Raw genomic sequence first — 21,382 nt, forward strand, 5'->3', positions numbered from 1 at the left:
CCCCCCCCCCTACATTTTTTTCTAGCGGTGGCTCTGTTAACAACCAAACTCAATGGATTAAAAATAAAATATGGAAATTAGGGTAACATCATTGTATCATGGGTGGATAATATTTTATAAAGTGGCTAGCTACAGTCGTAATAGTCTGAACAGTAGTCTAATAAAATTATTATACCTAATTAAAAAACGGAAATTGCAAAAATAGCAAAATGGGTATTAGTTATTTATTAAAATTTAATTAACAGCAAAATAGAAAATTAATTTTTCATTTAAACACATGATCATATTTCTTAGGCCACATTTTATATAAATGTTTCTAAACATAAATAATGGGGTAATAAGAATAAGTTAAAGAGAAATTCCTAGAAATGTAGGTACATCTATATTTATAGAAACGCTTTGTGTATGAGATACAAGAAACGTTTAAAGTTAATGAAAAGGACTTACTTCAAGTTACAAAGAAGTATGTAAGTATGGTTCCCTTCAACTGTTCTTTGAAAGAATAGTTGAAGAGTACCATACAAAAAATATTTTAATTCTTTCATTGATGAGGACGTGGTTAATTGGATTATTGTCGTTATTTAAAAATAACTTGACTTGCCACTTTCAGTCGATCAATAAATAATGTTACTAGCAAAATCTAGGCTAGCGAACTAGATTTTAATTATTTGTGGATAATACTTAAAAATTTTTATTTGTCGACGTTTCGTCACCACACACGGTGTAACAGCGATGTTTTGATAAACTTTCAGAGATTCCACTCTAATAAACAAAATACGTTTAATGATTTTTGCTAAAATTTATTTGTGCAATTTAGTTCTCTTAAAAACTGACCATTGTCGAATTACAAGGGGTGAGCATAAAAAAAACCACCTTCAAAAAAAAGTCAAAAATGAGAAGACAAATCTAGGTACATAGGTACGCATTGAGGTTGAGCATGAGCGTAGGTAACATTTTTGCTTGGGGTGGGCCTTGAGAGGCCAGCTGGTCAGCCGGCTAGTCCGACCAAAAAGAAACACAGATACCTATTTTGTAGGTAAATAATTATATATTATATTATGCAATATTATATATTACGTTGGTAGAAAATTAGCATGTGGCCAGCAACGGGAGCCGCTCGGTCAGGTGGAGCGAGAGAATGAGATGAGAAACAAGTCAAATCTATTGCGTTTGCTTCCTTTTTTTGTCTTTACTTGAGTGAAAGATTATTTATTTGATTATTTTTAATTTCATGATATTATTGGATAAATTTCTGGTGTGGTCTCTACACGCCTGAGGTTGAGAATTCGGCGGTTGCCGGATTGTGCAAAAGTCTTGTATATTTTGGAAAATTTTACAAATGTATAAAATTAAGAACATTTGGCATCCTGCAAGAAGTCTTGGTAGGACACAAGACAATTGAATAATTAGCTTAAATGGTAGACGTCCACCGAAATTCAGAACGGTTAGCAACCCAATAACATATGCATTCTAGAAGAAATCTCAAAAGCCACAAAGGTTTATTTGGAAATTATCCAAATTGAGGTTCTCTGATGCCAAATAACTTTTTTGATACTTGAAAGCGCCCTTATGTCCCATAGTATTGACTACCATAAAAAGTAGGGATTCTTGTATCATTTGATACATTTAGTCGAGTATCGATACCAATAATGATTAAAACCAGTATACAGGGTCGGAAAGTACCGATGGTCCATCTGCCATTACGTGAGAGCGATAAAGTAAGTCATATAAATCCGTACGATAGAGAAAGATGGCTATAATGAAGGCGGCTAATAGTCACCGCCCATTTCGCCCTTCCACAAATAAGAAGTGGATCTTATTTGTGGGAGGGCGAAACGGGCGGTGACTGTGAGACGCCTTCATTATGGCCATCCTTCTCTATCGCATGGATTTCTATGTCTTACTTTATCGCTTTCACGTAACGGCAAATAGACCATCGGTACATTCCGAACCTGTATAATAGAAAAGTTTAAAATATAGCGCATTAAATTCAACCAGATAATTACAAACATAATGTATTTATTTATTATTAAAGTAAATAAATAAATAAATAGCACTAATCATAATTAAAACCATTCTTCTTTTAGAAATAGATTTAGAAAATAATAACTTTGTTACCTACCCTTATCTCTAAAAGACTATTTCTGGAATATTTAATTCCAAAATAATGGACTGTGGAATTAAGAATGTATACCTATCGACTAAAATGCATGATAGTAGAATTAGCTACATATGTTTTACTACCTAACACAAAAAAACAAAATACAAAAGAAAATTCAGAAAATTGCTTTAATTTATACATACAATACTTAAAATTAAATAATGGTAACGTCTTGCTTCTGTTTAAAAGACAACTAATTATTAAATATATTAAAGAGAGAAGATAGCAATCTATTGTAGGTACATTATGAAATTACGCTAAGCTACAGCTCTACATACAGGGTCGGAAAGTCCCCATGGTTCATCGGCCGTTACGTGAGAGCGATAAAGAAAGTCATAGAAATTCGTACGATAGAGAAAGATGGCTATAATGAAGCCGTCTAATAGTCACCGCCCATTTCGCCCTTCCAGAAATAAGATCCACTTATTCTTATTTGTGGAAGGACGAAATGGGCGGTGACTATTAGACGCCTTCATTATAGCCATCTTTCTCTATCGCACGGATTTCTATGACTTACTTTATCGCTCTCACGTAACGGCGGATGAACCATATGGGGACTTTCCGATCCTGTATATGTAAAGGAAACCTTCATGTACTACGTTTGTGAACTATAAGAAAGAAAGTTGCATACTGTGGTTGCATACAAAGTTTTTCTGAAATCGCTGTAACTGTTTATAGTTGTATATTAAAAAACATTTTTTTTTAAATTTTACACACGTAGATCTCTCGAAAAGGAAGTCTTTCTGAGCAGATTTCACATAGGATAGGAACCTTTTTGGTTAATTTGTCAATGTAAACTGAATCATCATTAATGTTTGGCCAAGCACTGTATTAACACTTTGTATAGTGTATACCCACGTATTTTGTGATAAGGTGATGAGAAATTTATGTGACATAAAAAAAGAAGAAGAAGATTGAGGAGGACAATGAGGATATGAGGAAGAATTAGAAATTTAGAAAATTTATTGGTTATGTTATTATTGTTATATTAGTTATTGTGGTTGGGAAGAAATTTAAGAAATGTTTTAGGACAAAAGCATATTCGGAATTGAAATAAAATAATAATAAACAAGTCAAAAAAAACTTAAGTTAATTGAATATCCTTGTAAACAGTGAAAAACTAAAATTTATTTAGAATTAAAGGACTATTCTATCTGCTAAATTATATTATAAATATTAGCAATGTCTTTAGCAAATAGGAATAGTGAATACTATATTGCTCTAGAATGTAAAGATCTGCAAGCAAATGCAATGGCTGTAGATTCCACAGGAACTTATGTATTACTAGCAGGGTATGTTGATATCATAAAGCTATATTTTTAAAATTTTTCAATTTTGAATAAATTAGTTTTGTTATAATCTGTATCATTACATTCAATGAATTGAAAATATTGAGTCAATACCTATTTTATTATAGTTGTTTTTATTTATTTTAAACAATATACTGCTATTTTAGTGGCGAAGGAAATATTTACTGATAAAAATACAAATCGTTGATTATTTGAAAACTATGTAGGTATACTATGGGATGTTTCTTATTAAAATGTTTAAAATATATTATTATTAATATTGGACTTGTATATATGTACTTGTTTAATATTGCCTTTTTAATTCTTAATGAATTTTATTATATTTAAAAACTGTCATTGAATTATTATGAATTGATAAAAAAAATATTCACTTTTTGTTAAGAAAAATATTTTTCAATCAATTATCTTTATCTGAATTACAGGAGAAGGTATTTAGCTATTAGGAATTTAGACGAACAATTTGAACTAGTACATAAGTTTCCAAGACAAAGTAAATATGATGTGGGAGCTGCAGAATGGAATCCTACCATATATCATAAAGAACTGTGTGTAATATCAGTAAGTAAATATATATACAATAAAATAATTTAATATCTAAATACTTTTTAGAGCAACCAGAGATTGGAAGTGTTGACATGGAGAAATGATGAACTGACACAAACACATTCTCTTAGAGCTCATACTAGAGTTATTACCGACTTAAACTGGCATAAATTTGATCCAAATCTTTTAGCATCGTGTTCAGTTGATACATTTATTCATTTGTGGGATATACGTGATTCAAAACGTCCAACACTATCACTTTCAGCTATAGCAGAGGCTTCACAGGTACGGTGGAACAGGATATCACCACATTTATTAGCTACTGCCCATGAAGGTGATATTAAGATTTGGGATCAGCGCAAAGGTACGGCACCTGTTCAGTACATAGCTGCTCATCTAGCAAAGATACATGGATTGGATTGGAGCCCAGCATCAGAAAATCAGATTTGTTCATCTAGTCAGGATAATACTGTAAAATTTTTTGATATATCAAATCCAAGACGTACAGATTATTCTTTGACAACAAATGCACCTGTTTGGAGGGCGAGATATACTCCATTCGGAGAGGGATTGGTAACAGTTGTGGTGCCTCAGTTACGTCGAGGAGAGAATAGTTTATTACTTTGGAATACATCTAACAGAACAACCCCGATTCATACATTTGTTGGACACAGAGATGTTGTCTTGGATTTTGAATGGAGGAAACAAAAATCAGGTGACACCGATTTCCAACTGATTACTTGGTCTAAAGACCAAACTTTGCTTGTTTGGAAAATAGAACCTTTTCTTCAAAAGCTGTGTGGTTATGAGGCCGATGACTCTAAAGATGTGGATGGTACGGGTACTGATATAATTGAAACTGTAAAATTACCAAAGAGAACATCACCTAAAGTGCAACCTTTACAACAGGAATTTTCATTATTAAATGTTTTAATACCAAATTTAGAAGTTAAAAAAATGGACCCTGTTACAAGAATTATGAATGTGAAAGCTTCTATTAACAATTTAACTGTTAATTTGCAGGCCACATTTCCTAATGCATATCCATGTGGCGTACCACCCGTCTTTCAAATTACATCTGGATCCAATATTACTGACAATATAAAAACGCAACTTCTACAAACCCTAAACCATTTAGCTCAACAAAGAGTGTCAAAAAATAGAACTTGTTTAGAGTCTTGTTTACGGCAAATGGTTACTACACTAGAGCAATTGTCAGTAGATGTTGAAAAGGATAGGATATACGAAAGACCATATATAGATCCTGTTAATGCTCTTGGAGGATATAATGATGCTTATATTCCTTTTCCTAGAACTTCTGGAGCAAAATTTTGTTCGGTTGGTACATTAGTTTGTTTTAGCCGGCCATTACATACACGCAGACTCTCCAATAAACTTGAAACGACAACACCGCGAGCTCTTTCAGCTTTGGAAAATGTTTTCACTAAGCGCTCCAATGATAATATGACCGTTTCTGCATATTATTTTCAAAGACAAAGGTCTCGGGCCAAACACAATTTTTCAAAAGTTTCTAAAGCAGTTGTCCATATATATGATGCCTTAGGATTATTTTTTGTAAATAGACAACTTGCAGAAGAGTATATACTTGATGGTGATGTTGGGACAATTTGTAAACATAATGCCGCCGCTGCAGCTGTGGTAGGTCGTTGGGATTTAGTGCAGGCTTGGACACTTGCTGAATTAGTAGCGGGTCCTCAACAGGCCGATGAAGAAATGTCTTGGTCTGTTCATCCTTTTGGAAACCAATTGATGCAATCACTGTGAGTATAATAAAGCTTAACCAAATTTATTTTGTCTTTAAGATGTGCAGATAAAGAAGAGAGTCCACAGTAGGACTGACAAAGACGAGATCTTGCTAGTAAGGCAGGTACCTCCTGTGTACAAATTTTATTTAGATTTGGCAAATATAGTTATTTAATGGAGGTTTATATTATACAGGATGTTTCAAAAAGGTGTTCCCAATCTTGAGGGGATTATAGAGGACATTGCGGAAGAAACTTTTTGTATATAGACCCCTAGTTGGAAATGAGCCGTTTTGGCCCTGTAGCAATTTTTGTCAAAAAACGTAATGTTATTACGTTGACCCCAAAAGGCTTCGATATTTAAGTAATTTCTATTAAGGATAACTCAAAAATAATAAATTTATAATAATTGTTCAAAACGGCTTGTGGTAGGTTGTTCTTTAGTTTGATGCAAAACCTCTTCCTCAATGACCACTGCCCATGCAGTTCGTGGATGTCAACTTCCTACATCTGATTTAAAGTTGTTTTCTCTTAAACCACAATGGATTGTCAAAAATCTTGTTCGCCAAGGATGTCGGCGATTCGGAAAGTGCTCAGCTTCTCTAGTGTTGCGTCTTATTTTGCCATAAATAAATTGAATTTTTGCTTACTCTTCAAATTGGTCCATTTCAACAACTTAGAAGCAAAATTTCGTCACAAACAGAACAAATGTGAAACACTCAATTAGGTCCGATCATTTATTACGTGACAGCTCTGTTCATTTGTTTCACTATACCTGACAGCGTGACACAGATGACATTGCATGGCTAGATTAGATGCGTGCAAATAGAGCTTTTATCAGTTATGGATAAAATCAATTTTTACCAACATCGTGTGTTGATAAACATGTTTATTTTGTTTCAAATTGTTTTTTGCGTTATCCTTAATAAAAATTATTTAAATATCAAAGTCTTTTGGTGTCAACGAGATAACATTACGTTTTTGGACAATAATTGCTCCAGGGCCAAAACGGCTCATTTCCGACGGGGTTTATATGAAAAAATTTTCTACCACGATGTTCTCTATATCCCCTTAACCCTTAGCCGACACACTTCTGGCGCCAATCATAGCCGACACACTGGGGCGTTTTTGACCCAGCCACATAATCGTCTATTCTAAGTGAACTAAGCTGTTTTTCATCGTAAAAAAATTCACAGTTGTACATTAACTACCCCTTTTTAAGACAATATGAGTGCGATGCAAAAAATTTTCAATTTAATTTGTTAAAAAAAATATAGTTTGCAAAAAACTCCAAAAAATGACGTTTTACTTAAAAATTCATAACTTTTTCAATTTTGTGAATTGGACGCTCAAATTCCAGCAGCATTATGTCTAAACATATTGCTTTATATAAAAAAATATTGTGATAGTACCCGCTGAAAAAAAGGTATTTATTTTGAAGAATGAATTTCAGTCATTTTTCAAAAGTGCATTTTTTCATTACAAACCTCATTTAATACTGAAAATTCACAAAAATAAATCGAGGAATGAAGAAAAATAGTCAAGTTAATCGAAAAACATACTTTATTACAACTTAGCCGATGAAAATATTATTGATTACATGCTCGAACACGTTTTACAAAACATCAAACGGTGAACTTCGCAAATGGGGCGCTGACAACTTACGCAACCTTCATTTGTTTTTCTATCGGTTTTTCGCGAGCAGTCTGCACATCTCAGTCTTTTCGGAAATTTCACTCGTTCATATCCTCCTTCTTTGTGAACGTCGAGGCCCAGAATCCCGGCAATGCCGACTTTCAAGTCACGGCGCAAAGTGACCGTGTCGTTGTACTTTTTCAGTAGATACGGTCTGATCAGGTACAATGAAAGTTTCTCAAGGCAACTGATCGCAGTACACTTGTCATTGGAATTATCAGCTTTGAGTTTGCACTTCAAGAGAATGCGAGAGTTCACCGCAGCCTGGTCAAGCATGCCGCAAAAAATTCTCATTGGCCAGCGATTCGTCCTTCTCGTCACCGTATACGAATGGCATAGCTGGTCAAAAGTGTCAGTTCCTCCTTTTGTTTCATTATAGTGATGAATAATTTTAGGCTTACTATCTGTAACTTCTGTTGTGTGCATATATGAAGAAAGTAGCAATACGATTTTATTTTTCTTTGGTGTAAAGCTGACCAGCGTAAGATTATCTGCATGGCAGAACTTGGACTCTGGTGGTGACTTGGAAGCAACTCTCATTTCAGCTGGTATTTCTCTCTTATTCTTTCTCATCGTTCCAGTAATTGTTATGTAGTATGGTGCAGGCAGCATACGCTGGAGTAGAGGTACAGACATGAACCAATTGTCACAAGTTACTGTACGATGAGAACCATGGATAGGAGCAGTAACGATACGGAAAAAATACTCGTGGATCTTTTCTTCTCGAACAACAGCAGTTCCCTTGCCTAAATAGGGCAATCCGTAAATCTTAAATAAATTAGATTGATATTAAAAAACTGCTATATGTATTTCCCAAAACGAAGGCGAAATATGAAAGTATATTTACCAAGTATGAGGTTTCTGCATCGTTTAGCGTAACTATTTTCAATCCGTATTTATCTGGCTTATCCTTCATGTACATACGAAATACACATCTGCCTCGAAAACTCAACAACTGTTCGTCAATAGTGCATTTATTGCTCGGCGTATAATACTGTTGACAGTTCATCATGAAAATATCCCAGATTTGACGAATTGCAGAAAATCTATCATTCTCATCTCGCAACTTCTTGTCGTCAAACCGCAAACAAGAGCCTAGAAATGTAAATCTCAGCCTTGGGAAAACGCATCTGTAGAGCGTAATGCCATTTTTTTTATCCCAAAGTCTGTCATTATCTACATTGGCAGATTTCCAAAGCCCTTGGTAATATAAGACGCCAATATATGCTCTAATCTCATCACGATCAGTCAAGTGATGGTAGCTTTCTGCTTTGTCTGCGGCAACCAACTCCAAACAGACTTCTCCGATCTTATTATTTGTATGTTCCACAATAATATCGATCATTTCATCGTTGAAAAGTATAACCCAAAACTTTTCAATAGAATCAAGATTTTTGGCATCACCATTTGGTCCAGGTACATAGGCAGGTAAAACATCGCTTACTCGATCTGCAAAAACAAATTGAATTTTCAAACTGCGCTCCATTTTTTCCTCTCTTTCACTCTTGCTTTCTCTCATCCCACTTATATTCCGTTTCTTTTTCTTTTTTTTTTTATGTCCCTTTAGAGTTCCCCTTCCCCCTCTACTATCACAATCTCGCTTTCTCTTTTATTACCTCTCGCTCGCTCTTTCTTTCAGGCGCTTGTATACCCCCGCTACCTGCACTGCCCTTCTTTCTAATCTTCCCTACTATGCGTATTATATATTTATAGTACTAACCAGAACGACGCTCAGGAGCTCTTGTCTTCCATTTGAAGCCATCTTTGCCTTTCAAAGTAGAGCTCGGCCGTCCCCGGGCCCTTGACTCCAAAAGACGCTTGTCCAAAGTGGCGTCTTCCATGTCCACATTCAATTCTGAGGACGCATCCGTAGCGTCGGAATATTCGGATTCATGCCCAGAAACTCTTCCACTTTCACTCCCTTCGCTCTCTTGAGCCTCTTCGTCCTCGGAAGGAACTTCTTGCGTCTCATCGAGGAGCTCTTGCCGAATCGTGCGACGTCGAAGATTGTAGGCCATCTTACGATATTCAAAATACTATTAATTTGTGAAGAAAAAAAAATCACACTTTCAAAACATAGTTTACTCACCTTCTTCGACGATTTGTAGCACAAAAACACGCGAAACAAAAATTCGAAAAAAATCAATCTCAACTGTAGCCGACACTCTGGGGTCGTTGACGACCCCGCTCCAATTCACTCAGGTGTCACAGACAGACTGACGCACTTGATTCACCGGAAACTATACTAAGTGAAAGAGCTACTCTCCAACTACAACTAGATGTCACTACGGGCCCGGTTTCCGAACATTAAGGGGGGGGAAATTTGAAAAGAATAAGGCCCGGTCACGAACGACCCCAGTGTGTCGGCCAAGGGTTAAGTATGGCTACACCTTTTTGAGACACCCTGTATATCTAAATATATAAGCCGTTGCTACTGCACATTTGAAACTCGTGGACAAGGTAAATTTGGACAAGCTGTACACATTTTATTTCGATATTATTTTACGTATTCAGGGTATTTGAAGATTAATTGGACAAATAAAAAATTTGAATTTATTTGGATGGTCAAATAAAAGACAATTGATCCCGTGAAAGTTTCCTAACAATCATAGGATTAAGTTTTTGAACTAAAGTGTAAAAAAAAAATCACATTTTCTAAAATATCTCTGAAGTTGTTTAATGTAATTAAAGGCAAATGTGTAGAGATTTCATATCTACATAAATATGTTAACCCTGATAGCATTTTCAGGGGTCACTTAAATATCCCAGAATTCGTTTCACTACGTATTTTAGAAATTCAATAACTGTTGGTTACGTGAAGGTACATTTTAAAGTAAAAATATTTCTTCCATTTTATTTGAATATCAAATCATTTTTGAGTCACAATAGAGCCTTATGGCCCCGACTGAACCATCTAGATCCAGATAAATGAAAAAATCTGTTAATACAGAATAAATATAAAAAACATATTAAATATGGGTATGGCAAAATAATGAAGAGTTACTAACAGTTAAAATGAAGTATTAATACAACAGAGAGTTGGATAATAGAGGGTGGGTTAAATGAGGTTTCACCATATTACTTTATTAAATTTATGTTACATTACTGAGCAGTTTAATGAATCTAAAATAACTCTTGATGTACCTATTTCGTGAAGAAAATTTGTTTTTTAAGTTTTACTAGAAAATCAGACTTTTCAAAAAACATAAGAGAGTAGTATTTTGTAAAAAATTGAAAGACAAATTCAAAAATATCATGATTGTTACTGTAAAGCAGTGGTGTACTATTTATTTAGAAAAATATGCCACCGATACCCTGTATCTCGGCCACTGGAGCATGTAAATTTTAGGAAAAGCCCTCAGATTTTGGACAATGTTTACACAAATACGTGCCCAATTTCAAATTATTTCACTTACTAGTTTTTAAACTAAAAAAATTAAAAATATTTTTTAAAGTTTAACACCCTGTGTCTTTTTAACGAAGCGTCCTAGATAAAAGCTTTATAGGAAAGACTTTCCTTAAAATTCACGAGGTTTCATTTTTGGTCACCATTTGTGAATCACCCTGTATATAAATTGTTTAAAAAATTCTTCACGTTTGTTTGATATTAATAATTGTGAGGTATTAGGGGCTGCCACTGATTGACAAAATTCTAGGCAATTTCCAACGTATTCAGACATTTATGAAAATATCAGATTTTTCAATAACCTGGTATTTCAAAATCTAAAACACAACAGAACTTGGGTTGATAAAATGTTTCTTCTTAAAATTGATCCAAATTTGTATGTAAGTTACACCTTGAATATTAGACGAGGCGGTATCTGTTTTGGTTTGGGTAAATTGTATATCCACGGAGATTTTTGGCTTTTTGGCTTTCAAATATCACTAGAAATGAAAATTTTTCTATGCACATAAAAAAAACGTGGGCTAACAATATGTTGTTAAAAAAATTCGAAAAATGTTATATTTTTCTTCCTATTATGTATCTTTTCAAGAGTTAATTTTAGGCGAAAATGGAAGAGGAAAAAATGTTTGTAGGTAATTAAATTTTTTACAAAATATGACATACCACCGACGACTCACAAAAATTAAAGTGGTCACTTTTGATAATGAAGCATGGAATGCTTACCGTTTTTCGGGATGATTTATGATGTAGAAATTTCGATTTAATTTAAAATAAAATAAAAAATTAAAATAGGGATGGTCGACCGTTAGATCCAAGGACATTTAAATGTCCTTGGTTAGATCTCAAAAAGGGTTGAACGTATATTTGCAAAATATTTTTTCCTAATGAATTAATAAATATAACAGGTGTTTTTTTTGCAAAATGAATTTTTCTTGGTAACATAATCTACTTAAATTTTGTGATATTAACATTCCATTTTTCAAATTTCATAATGCTGCAATTTTAAGGAAAATAATTATTTTGCAAAAAAAGAACAAGAAAACACCTATTTGTATCTATTAGTTGATTATGATAAAAAATATTTTTTTTAAAATCTCGGGGTCGATCACCTCTATTTTAATTTGTTATTTCAGAAATTTCATTTAAAATTTTGTCATTATGAAACCTCTCCGTCTTCATTATAAAAATATGATCGCTTTAATTTTTGTGAGCCATCACTGGCCTATACTGATACTGATAATCATACATGGCATTAGTGAGTATCGGCAGGCCTGTTGTACCAGTATAATTGTAAAAAATGCATTTTACTAGATTCAAATTTTTAGGATAACACACTATGCTACACAATCTGATATTCAAATGGCTGCCATGCTGTGTTGCATTTTTGGAAAGGATCAAGAAATGTCAATAAGAAAATCATCTCTAAAGTCACTTCTGTCACCAGGGGTAAGATTTTGAATAAATACATTACCTTATTGGTACTACTAGTAGTTTCTTATTTTTGGAATTTTAAAATATATAATTGCTTTAAGGGTGCATTTCAAAACTTGAAAGAATGTACTATTTTGAATTTATCAGATTGTTCAGTATTAATCCTAAATGATTTATTTAAAATAATATTTGTGTTCATTTTGTAGAAACAATTAAAATATATAATAAATATTTTTCATCTTTAACTACTAATGGCTATTTGTTAATGTTTAGCAAAATTAATTCTCTCTAAAAATCAAAACTCCAAAAATAAATAAGTGACATAAAAATGTAGGTAATTGAAACATTGTGGCATTTTTGTTATGTAACATAATATTACAAGTTTCTAACATATTTCACATTGAATATTTATACATTTTTATCATTCATTTTCTATTGTCCCAGGATTGAAAAAATTTAACAAAAGCATTAATTAATTCATTAAACTCAAAGTCTTAAAATTATTGTGTGGAATATTAATCAAATACTGGTTTTTGGTAAGCATGGTCACATAAAATAATTGTATATTACATATTTTATAGCAACTAGCCCCTGGGAAAAGGTGGTTGAAGGTAAATAGTTATTAATATTATTTCTTTTTTGCTTAATTGTGAATTGTATGTCCTTTACTAAACACTTTTTAAATAAATTGGCATGGCATCAAGTTTTGCCAATTTTATTTTACATTTGCTTCTGCATAACACCTATTACCGGACGGTGCTTTAGCTTAAAAAAAAAGAGCGATACATTTCTCAAAATGTTAAGAATACTAAATCAACGATACAGTGACCAACTATTGATTTTTAAAAATTATCTTTGTGAAAGTACATTACACAAAAAAGTAGATCAAACTATTAACCACAGATTCTTTCTACAAAAATAATAAGACTTGACATTTTTCATATAAGCATCTTATCTTTTTCAAGGTACAAGATACAGTCATAGTTACGAATTAAAAAAATTTGCAACTGCTGACTTCCTATTTTTTTGTGCAAGCCTATTGTTCAAGTGTATTATTATTCTAAAATCAAGCATTTATTCCATTTTTGTGCAAGATTTTGAATTAAGGCTTGCTTTACAAGATATTGTGCTACTTTCTTGGATATGCGATATTGCCATGCTATTGTTTAATTTTTCAACACAGTGACAATCTGATTTTACAAAATTTTTCTTGAATGATATGATTTTGATATTTGTGAATGTCTTTGTAAATTTGCATTTTAAGACTATATTTTTATTTGTCCTAATCACAATCACATCAGAGAAATTTTTCAGTATATTCGGTTTTCATTCATCAAAAGTACCCAGCTGTACATTTGCAGAGGATTTCTTATATATTGTTTTTCGAGTTTCGATTAAAACTTAAAATTTTAAGTTGGCAATTTAATTTTTAAAATTACATTAGGTAAATTAAAAGAACATTAACTAAAATTCTTGCTAATGTTAACTCAAAAAAAATTCAGTTTTATAAAAATGCACTAAGCATTATACATATTCAAAGAAGTTGTATATGTATAATACCCTACACCAAAATTTTGCAAAGATAAAAAGTAATTGCTTGATGTAAAAACTGATTTCTTTGAATAATAGACATATATAGGAAAATGATGAGGGGTGTTCAATTAGTACTATAATTCATTCACTTTTGTTCAGACTTTTAACTAAAATTACACTAAAATGTGCTGGCATAAAATAAAATTCTATGATAAATTTCAGTTGATTATCTTAAAAAAAACAACTGTTATTAAAACCTTTTTTAAATGCTAACTTTGGTCGTTGAGTGAAGAAATCATTCACTTAACGCTTTGGTATAACTTATGCCTTCATAAATGATTGCAAGCCACGTGACCAGTAGTTTTGTTTGGAACAGTAATTTTATTTCCTTCATGTTGGCAATTAATTTTTTATAAAATTAAAAATTATTAAAACAATAAGATCAAGATTACGTTAAAAAGGTCTATGATTAAAACGCAACATCCTGTTTCATCGGCTGTGATTGACGTAGTTTTTCGTGAGATTCTATTCAACCAATCAGTGATCTCATTATCTCAAACATAGGCGTAACAGTTTATTACTGTTCATTATAAATAAATCATTAATATTGGTGTTACCAAGATTTAAAGATTTTTCTATACTATACTCCGCGGTCGAAATTATAGAGGGTGATTCAGACATAATATAAAAACACTATTACCATAATGTGTATAAAATATAAAATGATTTTTATACGGTTCAATATTATTTATCTTTGGGCCGCTCGCTACGCACATCGACAGAATCTATAATCGTCTATAGACTGAGTTACACTGAACGTCAATCTATATTCTATCTCTGTCTTTTGCTCTTGGTAGGGAATAGGGAAATGCTTTTTTAGTTGGGTGAAAACGGACTTGATTTACGAGTCCTGAGAAACGTCATAGCATAAGCGCAGACGAGGTGACTAATTCCATGGCTATAATAAATTTATAAATTAAAGAAACACAACTGGGACGTTTTAAAATGATGTAATAATTAAAATGGATCAAAGTGCCGGTTATAGCAAACCGTACAAAAAAAAATGTTATGTTTTATTATCTTTCTTTAATATTTTTTATATCTTGTTGCCTTTTACGCAGACACGTCAATGGATTTTCGTTCCCGGCACGCTTCATCCCCCTTACTAGTCCAAAAGCTAGCGATGAGTCACTCTCTATAATTTCGACCTCAGAATATAGTACCAGTTCTGCAATGTTGGGTTGCCTAAGCTCGGCGGTCACGTGGTTTGTAAACATTAAACGATCTGTATAGCGCATCTGAAAAAAAAGCCTAAATGAAAAATGACTTAATGAAAGTGTTATTATTTCTCATTTAAAGAATTGTGGTGCTTTACTTGCTGTGTGTACTGTTTGATAAACACTGATAAAAATAATATAACTATTTTTTTTATTTGTACCAAAATTTATAGAATATGGACTTATTAATATACAAGAAGAGATATATACATATTTGTTATTGTACTACTTTTTCATTTTTTATGATTAAATTACTCGTGGCTTGCTATTAAGTTGAAAAACCTATATCAAATGGAAATACACTATAAAATGGTTGTTTTAATTACAGTCAGGTGGTTCCCCTTACCATACCATTCCTCCGGCAGATATCATAAGAGATGGATGGGTCCTTCCTATGTTGAGAACTACCAGGTCTACATCGTTAGATAACCTGAGAATGGAAGAGCTTGTGCAAGTTGTTCCTCAACGCAGTTCATCAACAGCATTGTACGAGTATTATAAACTCGCCTATGCAGAAACTTTGTATCGTTGGGGACTTCTCTATAACAGAGCCGAAGTTATCAAATATATGTGCAACCCACCGGAACCACACAAAGGGGTAGAGTTCCTCACAGACTGCAAGGATTGTCTTAAACCCGCTAAAAATTGCCTTTGTAATACTTGTAAAAAATTTTCTTTAAACTGTATGGTGTGTCACCTGTCGGTGAGAGGCTCAGCAAATTGTTGTACGATCTGTGGTCACGGTGGTCATACATATTGTTTGAAAGAGTGGTTTTCCCTTAAAAATTATTGTCTGACAGGATGTGGGTGCCATTGTTTGGTGGACACGGCTGGAATGTTCAATTCCTAACATCGTGTCATCGTGAGATGGAAACCAAAAAACTCAAATACTATGTGATAAAAAAAATATGTAAAACTATTATTTATGTTGTAAATTATTACTGGGATTTTATACATATTTAATGAGTCTGTAAGACTGATTTATTATGAAGAGTAACTTGTGTGATATGCTACTGTAGATGTTTATAGGTACACTTGTGTACATTTTTCACTTATATCTTGATACTTATATAGATAGTTTACTGTATGACAGTAAAAAAAAATATTTCTACGACAACCTCAATGTTCATTTAACAAGTAAATTCAACACAAACGGCTACGAAACTGCAAAATTATTTTCTGAAATAATTCTAATGGTTTATTTTGGCACCTTCATCATAGTACTAAATACTGAGAATGACTCTTAGTATTTTCAAATTTTCAAGGTCAAACAGCTTTAAATGAATCTGAAAATTTTTGGTTGCATTTGCAATATTACTGAAAAACCAACTCGTGCAAAGTGATTTCAACTTGTACTTGTAGCATAAATTACTGTTATACAGAGTTTCCCACTGAAAATGATAACTGAGCCATTTTGGTGGTGCATAAATTGGGCTTTTGGGAATTATAAGATAGAAAAACGTTAAATGGAGTAAGTTTTAGGCTATTCTTTTACTAACTTAATGACACATAGTTGTCTGGGTTTTCAGAATATTTAAAGAAAAAGCCGCAATATTTTTATTACAAATTTTTTATGACTATAGAATATTACCAAAGTAACTTTTTGCGAAGAATTTTTTTTTCAACATTATGGTTCTGGAATTTTCTCATTTGTATCTTGAACAAGAACAGTATTTTTTTAGATGTTCCACAAGTGATGATTTTTCAAATTCCCAATTTTGAAACGAAAATCCGAGTCTATCCGAGTCTTTGCAAACAGTTTCTATAACTTTTTATTAAATTCAAAAATTCATAAAAATTTTAAAAAATAGCCTCTGTTTTTCAAAATATCTTGAAAACCCAAACAGTTAGAGCTAACTCAAAAGACCCAACCTTTATAGAATTTTTTCCCTAGTCAAAAATAAAAGAATTACGATAAAAATAAAATATGAGAAATAATTTTGATCTTTTCACATTGTCTTTTAGTCATTAAAATAAACAAATGAATGTTGAAAGGTGTAGAAATTGATGATCTGTGACACATTAATAAGACTATTCTTTTGGCCATATCTCTCTTATTCTTAGAGATAGACCTTTCAAACAAATGTAACTATATTCCTAAGAAAGCGCTGTATGAAAGAATATAGAAATGTATGGTGTCTATTAAAAAGAACAAACTTCATACAAAAACTTTTGTATAAAATTGTCTTTTCTATTACCCCTCTATTTAGATGTGAAAATATAAATGAAAAGTCTGTGCTAAGAATGCATATTTTTGAAATAAAATAATTAAAATATATAGCATTTATGCTTAAACATGAAAAAATTAGTTAACCCTTTCGCTACGGCTACAACATAATTTTTTCTGCTTTAAAAATACTATTGGGTTATATATGTACCAAGGAAATTTTAAAAAACACTGCAAGCATACCACTGCATTATAAATCCCTATTCAAACTGTCCCAACCGTGCTGCTAGTACTAGGTATATATTCGCGTACACATCAGTCCACCTTATTAACACCAGTCTTAGTTAACCTCAAAATTTATTAAAAAAAAATATTAAAATTTAAAATGTGGCATGCTAAAAAGACAATATTGAATAAACTTTGTATTATAGTTATATAAAAAAACTTATTTTCAAAAAAAACTTCTACCGTATTTTTGAAACCCAAAATTCCGTGGGACATATATGCCCTTTAGTGGCGAAAGGGTTAAGATCATATCCTTAGCTACGTTTATTTATATGAATGAATTTAGTGTATATATTTATAAAATAAATGTAAATACAACTTTTCTATTTTAATTGATATCTAATTGATATATTTGTTCCAGCTGCTATCAAAATTGCAAATTTTAGTATAAAATAAATGCCCTAACAGAAACTTTAATGGGATCTTTTTTTTTGGTTCATGTTTTAAATGTCATACAGAATATTATTCTTATCGTTTGAAATTAATACCTTTGTTCCTAGTGCATTATAATCAGTTTCCAACAATCAGACTGATTCGTATTTGATTTGAAACAATGAATTTTGAACATTATGTAAACATTATAACGAAATGTGTATGTATTTGGCTATTGGGAACTGATTTAGATAGCTCTGAGATCAAAGCTAATATGTTTAACGGGACAACCAATTCTTAAAACATTTCTTCTTGTTTCTGTACCATTACAAAAGCTCTTTTTTAATATATTTTTTGAAAACTCAAAAGTTTTACTTTTACATGGCATCCGTCAACAGATAAAACCAATATAACAAAAATATAAAAACAAACAAAATATCAAAGTATTTCTCGTTAGGCAAAAAAATAAAAGTAGGTCTAAAGCATTGTCTGAAGTTATTTATTTGTAGCATTAAAATGTAGCCAAGAAGTGTCCGAGGTCACACAATAATTTGAAGCACATTTTTCACCGTTCAACAAAATAATGAAGGAGTTTTTTCAATTTTCATTTAAAAGTATTATTTTCCTTCTTCAAAATTTTAGCCAATCCCCACAGAATTACATGACCATGATGCAAATTTTTTATTTCTCAGATTTTCATTTTTTTAATATAATCTGTGCTGTCCTAATTTTTACAGGTTGAGAGGGTCTCTTCACTTCAACATATAATATTACATTCGCAAGATATGCTATAAATTCAATTTTTTTTAATTTTAAAAGTCATATTTGGTGCATCTGTAACAAAGTCTGAGAAAAGTATGTTACCTGAAAAATTGTTCTAATGTTAAATTTGTTACCTATTCTCCTTCATTTTTCCAATAATTCTGACAGAATTTGTTTTACTTTCAGTATTCTTAAAAAATAGTTTCAACAAAATTCTCAGGAAATTGATTGTTCTTAGTGGGTGTTTTATGAATTTTAACTAAATGTTAAAAAATTTCATCTCTTGAAATCAATTTGGCTCTATCGTATAAATATTTAATTACATCTTTCTTTATATGATTACGATTAGAATTCAAAATTAGATATGTTAGTGTGAGTTGGTTTTCTTTAAACGCTCATTTCTACAGAATTGCATTTTTTTACAATTAAAATATCTAAAAAGGATAATTTATTATTGTTTTCTATTTCCAAAGTAAATTTAATTGTCGATTTCTTGTTTTTTTTTCGAGCAAGAGATCAAAAGATTTATACGAGACATTTCGCAATAGAAACTAAATATATGCAACCACAATTATTATTGTCCGACACCAATATTTCTTTTAGAATATTTTAAAATAGTAAATAATTCTTACAAAATATAATAAGTAATATTGGATTCTCTAAAAACTTAGATAATCTGGAATCTGTATAGGTTCAGGATTTTTTTATGGCAGGTACGGTACACTAGTGATAAACATTTTTTGCAATAATCAAAACCATTGGGAACAGCAAAATTGTACTTAAAATTACTAATCAAAATTGTTATAACTTATCGCAAAGTTTTGGGATCATCCCCAATTTATATACTGCCATTGTATAAGTAAATACTTATACAATGATACTACATAAAAAGAGGTGAACAGTTGTGGCTGTAAATGCCGTGTCGCCCGTCATCTGCTTTTTATCCAATTTTAGACACTAAATAGAAAAATTGGATTTTATATAGTCATCAGTTCTACTTTAGTTTTTATTACAAAAACGTGTCTTTTATTATGACAATTATTAGTACACAGAAGTAAAGTTATTTATCATTCTAGATTCTTAGTTTTAACTTTGTTTTCTCCTTGGTGCTTATTAATATGTGTGAATAAATATACTTAAATGATGCATCAATATAGCAATAATAAATTAATATACATAGCCATAAAGGCATCAAAACACAGACAAATGTTTGTGCATACATTTGTAATATGTTTACAAAGCTACTAAGTAAAGTCAGCTGTTCCAAATACGCTTTCATCGTATCAATGTGGTAAGTCAATAGGCTCAGAGCCGGATTAATCTCTAGCGAGACCCGGGGCTGCAAGCTCTAGGGAGGCCCTTTTTCTAAAATTTCAAAACCTAAACAATTTTTTGTTTGATTCTAAAAAAAAAGCTCATGCAATTAGTGACTTACCGATATCAAATTTCAGAACCTAAACACTGGTTTGATTCTAAAAATAAAAAAAAGCAAAACCTACACTTTTTGGTATCATTTCACCAAATCTTGCCGAGGCCCCCTGATCTCGTGAGGACCGGGGCTATAGCCCCCGTAGCCCCCCCTAAACCCGGGTCTGAGTAGGCTTAAAAAAAATACTCTATTTTCCACAAAATATTTCTTAGTTAATTAGTTTTCACAAAAAAATTTTTTTGTTTAAATTTAATCTAATAAAAAAATAAAAAATTAAATTAAATAAAAATTAATCCTTTAAATGGAAAAGAGAGGAAAGGAAAATTATTATTAATTATTTTTTGTTTAAATTACTATGAAATTGACCAAAGTGGGATTAATTCAAGAGCGATTTTCTCAGAAACCGTTAAAGATAACGATTTGAAACAAGAGTACCTTTTTAACGTAAAACAGTTCGGGAAAACGGAATTTGCTGTCCAATTTGTTAAAAAGTCAAAGATGAAAAAGTTACACATGCAAAGTACCAAGGGCCCCCCGTACCCACCCCAATGGACCTTGTGGAAATAAATGGATTAGTCCATCAAATTGCTCATCAAAATTTAGCTGTGTATACCAAATTTCATTCATTTGTCACAACGCGATTGAGAGATATTGCAAAAAAATGATTTCCATTCCTCCCTCTTCAATGGGTCCCTGTGCCCTTAGGAAGCATTTCCGGACCCATGTTCATATGAACTTTTTTACTTAGTTTTGATCATAGAATCGGCCTGTTCAGGGTTAGCAGCTAATTATGAGACACCCTGTATACTCCGATAACACAATCCAATAATCAAATTTTACATTATTTATTTGTTATAAAGCTAACAGTACTTACAAATACACTTAAATGACATGAAAAAATAAATTAAAATTCAAAAATTAATATAGGATATAATTGCTTATACGATACATTAAATAATTTGTAAATTCCATTTCAGTTAAAATTCTGTAAAAACAATGTAACATTTTAGGTACCATAATCACATAGTAAATGTAAAATTACCCAAACAATATCAGCAACAATATATTTCATTATAATTATTATATTTCCGAGCACATACAGTCATTTTCATTATTTTAAATCTTTTCAACTTTTATCCTTAATGCTTAGATAAAATACACTATTTTTTGTTAACTTGTGTTACCCACAGAGTTATTAGGATGTACGATTACATGATTAGAAAAATCTAATTTGCTGAACAATAAAGA

At 31.8% G+C, this 21,382-nt stretch overlaps 1 protein-coding gene across 2 annotated transcripts; it reads left to right on the forward strand.

Annotated features, from left to right (window-relative positions):
* The first annotated feature begins 3,156 nt into the window (after positions 1-3,156).
* On the forward strand, positions 3,157-18,840 carry LOC108915545 (GATOR complex protein WDR59). 2 transcript variants are annotated; one of them, XM_018721605.1, is made up of 6 exons: positions 3,157-3,453; positions 3,894-4,029; positions 4,081-5,795; positions 12,204-12,324; positions 12,891-12,920; positions 15,448-18,840. In XM_018721605.1, exons 1-6 carry the CDS (start codon positions 3,344-3,346, stop codon positions 15,967-15,969), a joined length of 2,634 nt encoding a protein of 877 aa, XP_018577121.1. In that variant the 5' UTR covers positions 3,157-3,343; the 3' UTR covers positions 15,970-18,840. The 2 variants fall into 2 exon arrangements, with proteins under 2 accessions (XP_018577121.1, XP_018577120.1); XM_018721604.1 differs by lacking the exon at positions 12,891-12,920.
* The last annotated feature ends 2,542 nt before the right edge of the window (positions 18,841-21,382 follow it).

This window comes from Anoplophora glabripennis, unplaced genomic scaffold, assembly GCF_000390285.2.
Source record: "Anoplophora glabripennis isolate ALB-LARVAE unplaced genomic scaffold, Agla_2.0 scaffold1346, whole genome shotgun sequence".
NCBI lineage: Eukaryota > Metazoa > Arthropoda > Insecta > Coleoptera > Cerambycidae > Anoplophora > Anoplophora glabripennis.

Bases quoted from the DNA above. Each gene is read 5' to 3' on its own strand.
- LOC108915545 (XM_018721605.1), top strand. From the start codon at position 3,344: ATGTCTTTAGCAAATAGGAATAGTGAATACTATATTGCTCTAGAATGT. The intron at 4,030-4,080 runs GTAAGTAAATAT...AATACTTTTTAG, and splicing joins AAGAACTGTGTGTAATATCA to AGCAACCAGAGATTGGAAGT. The intron at 12,325-12,890 runs GTAAGATTTTGA...CATATTTTATAG, and splicing joins AGTCACTTCTGTCACCAGGG to CAACTAGCCCCTGGGAAAAG.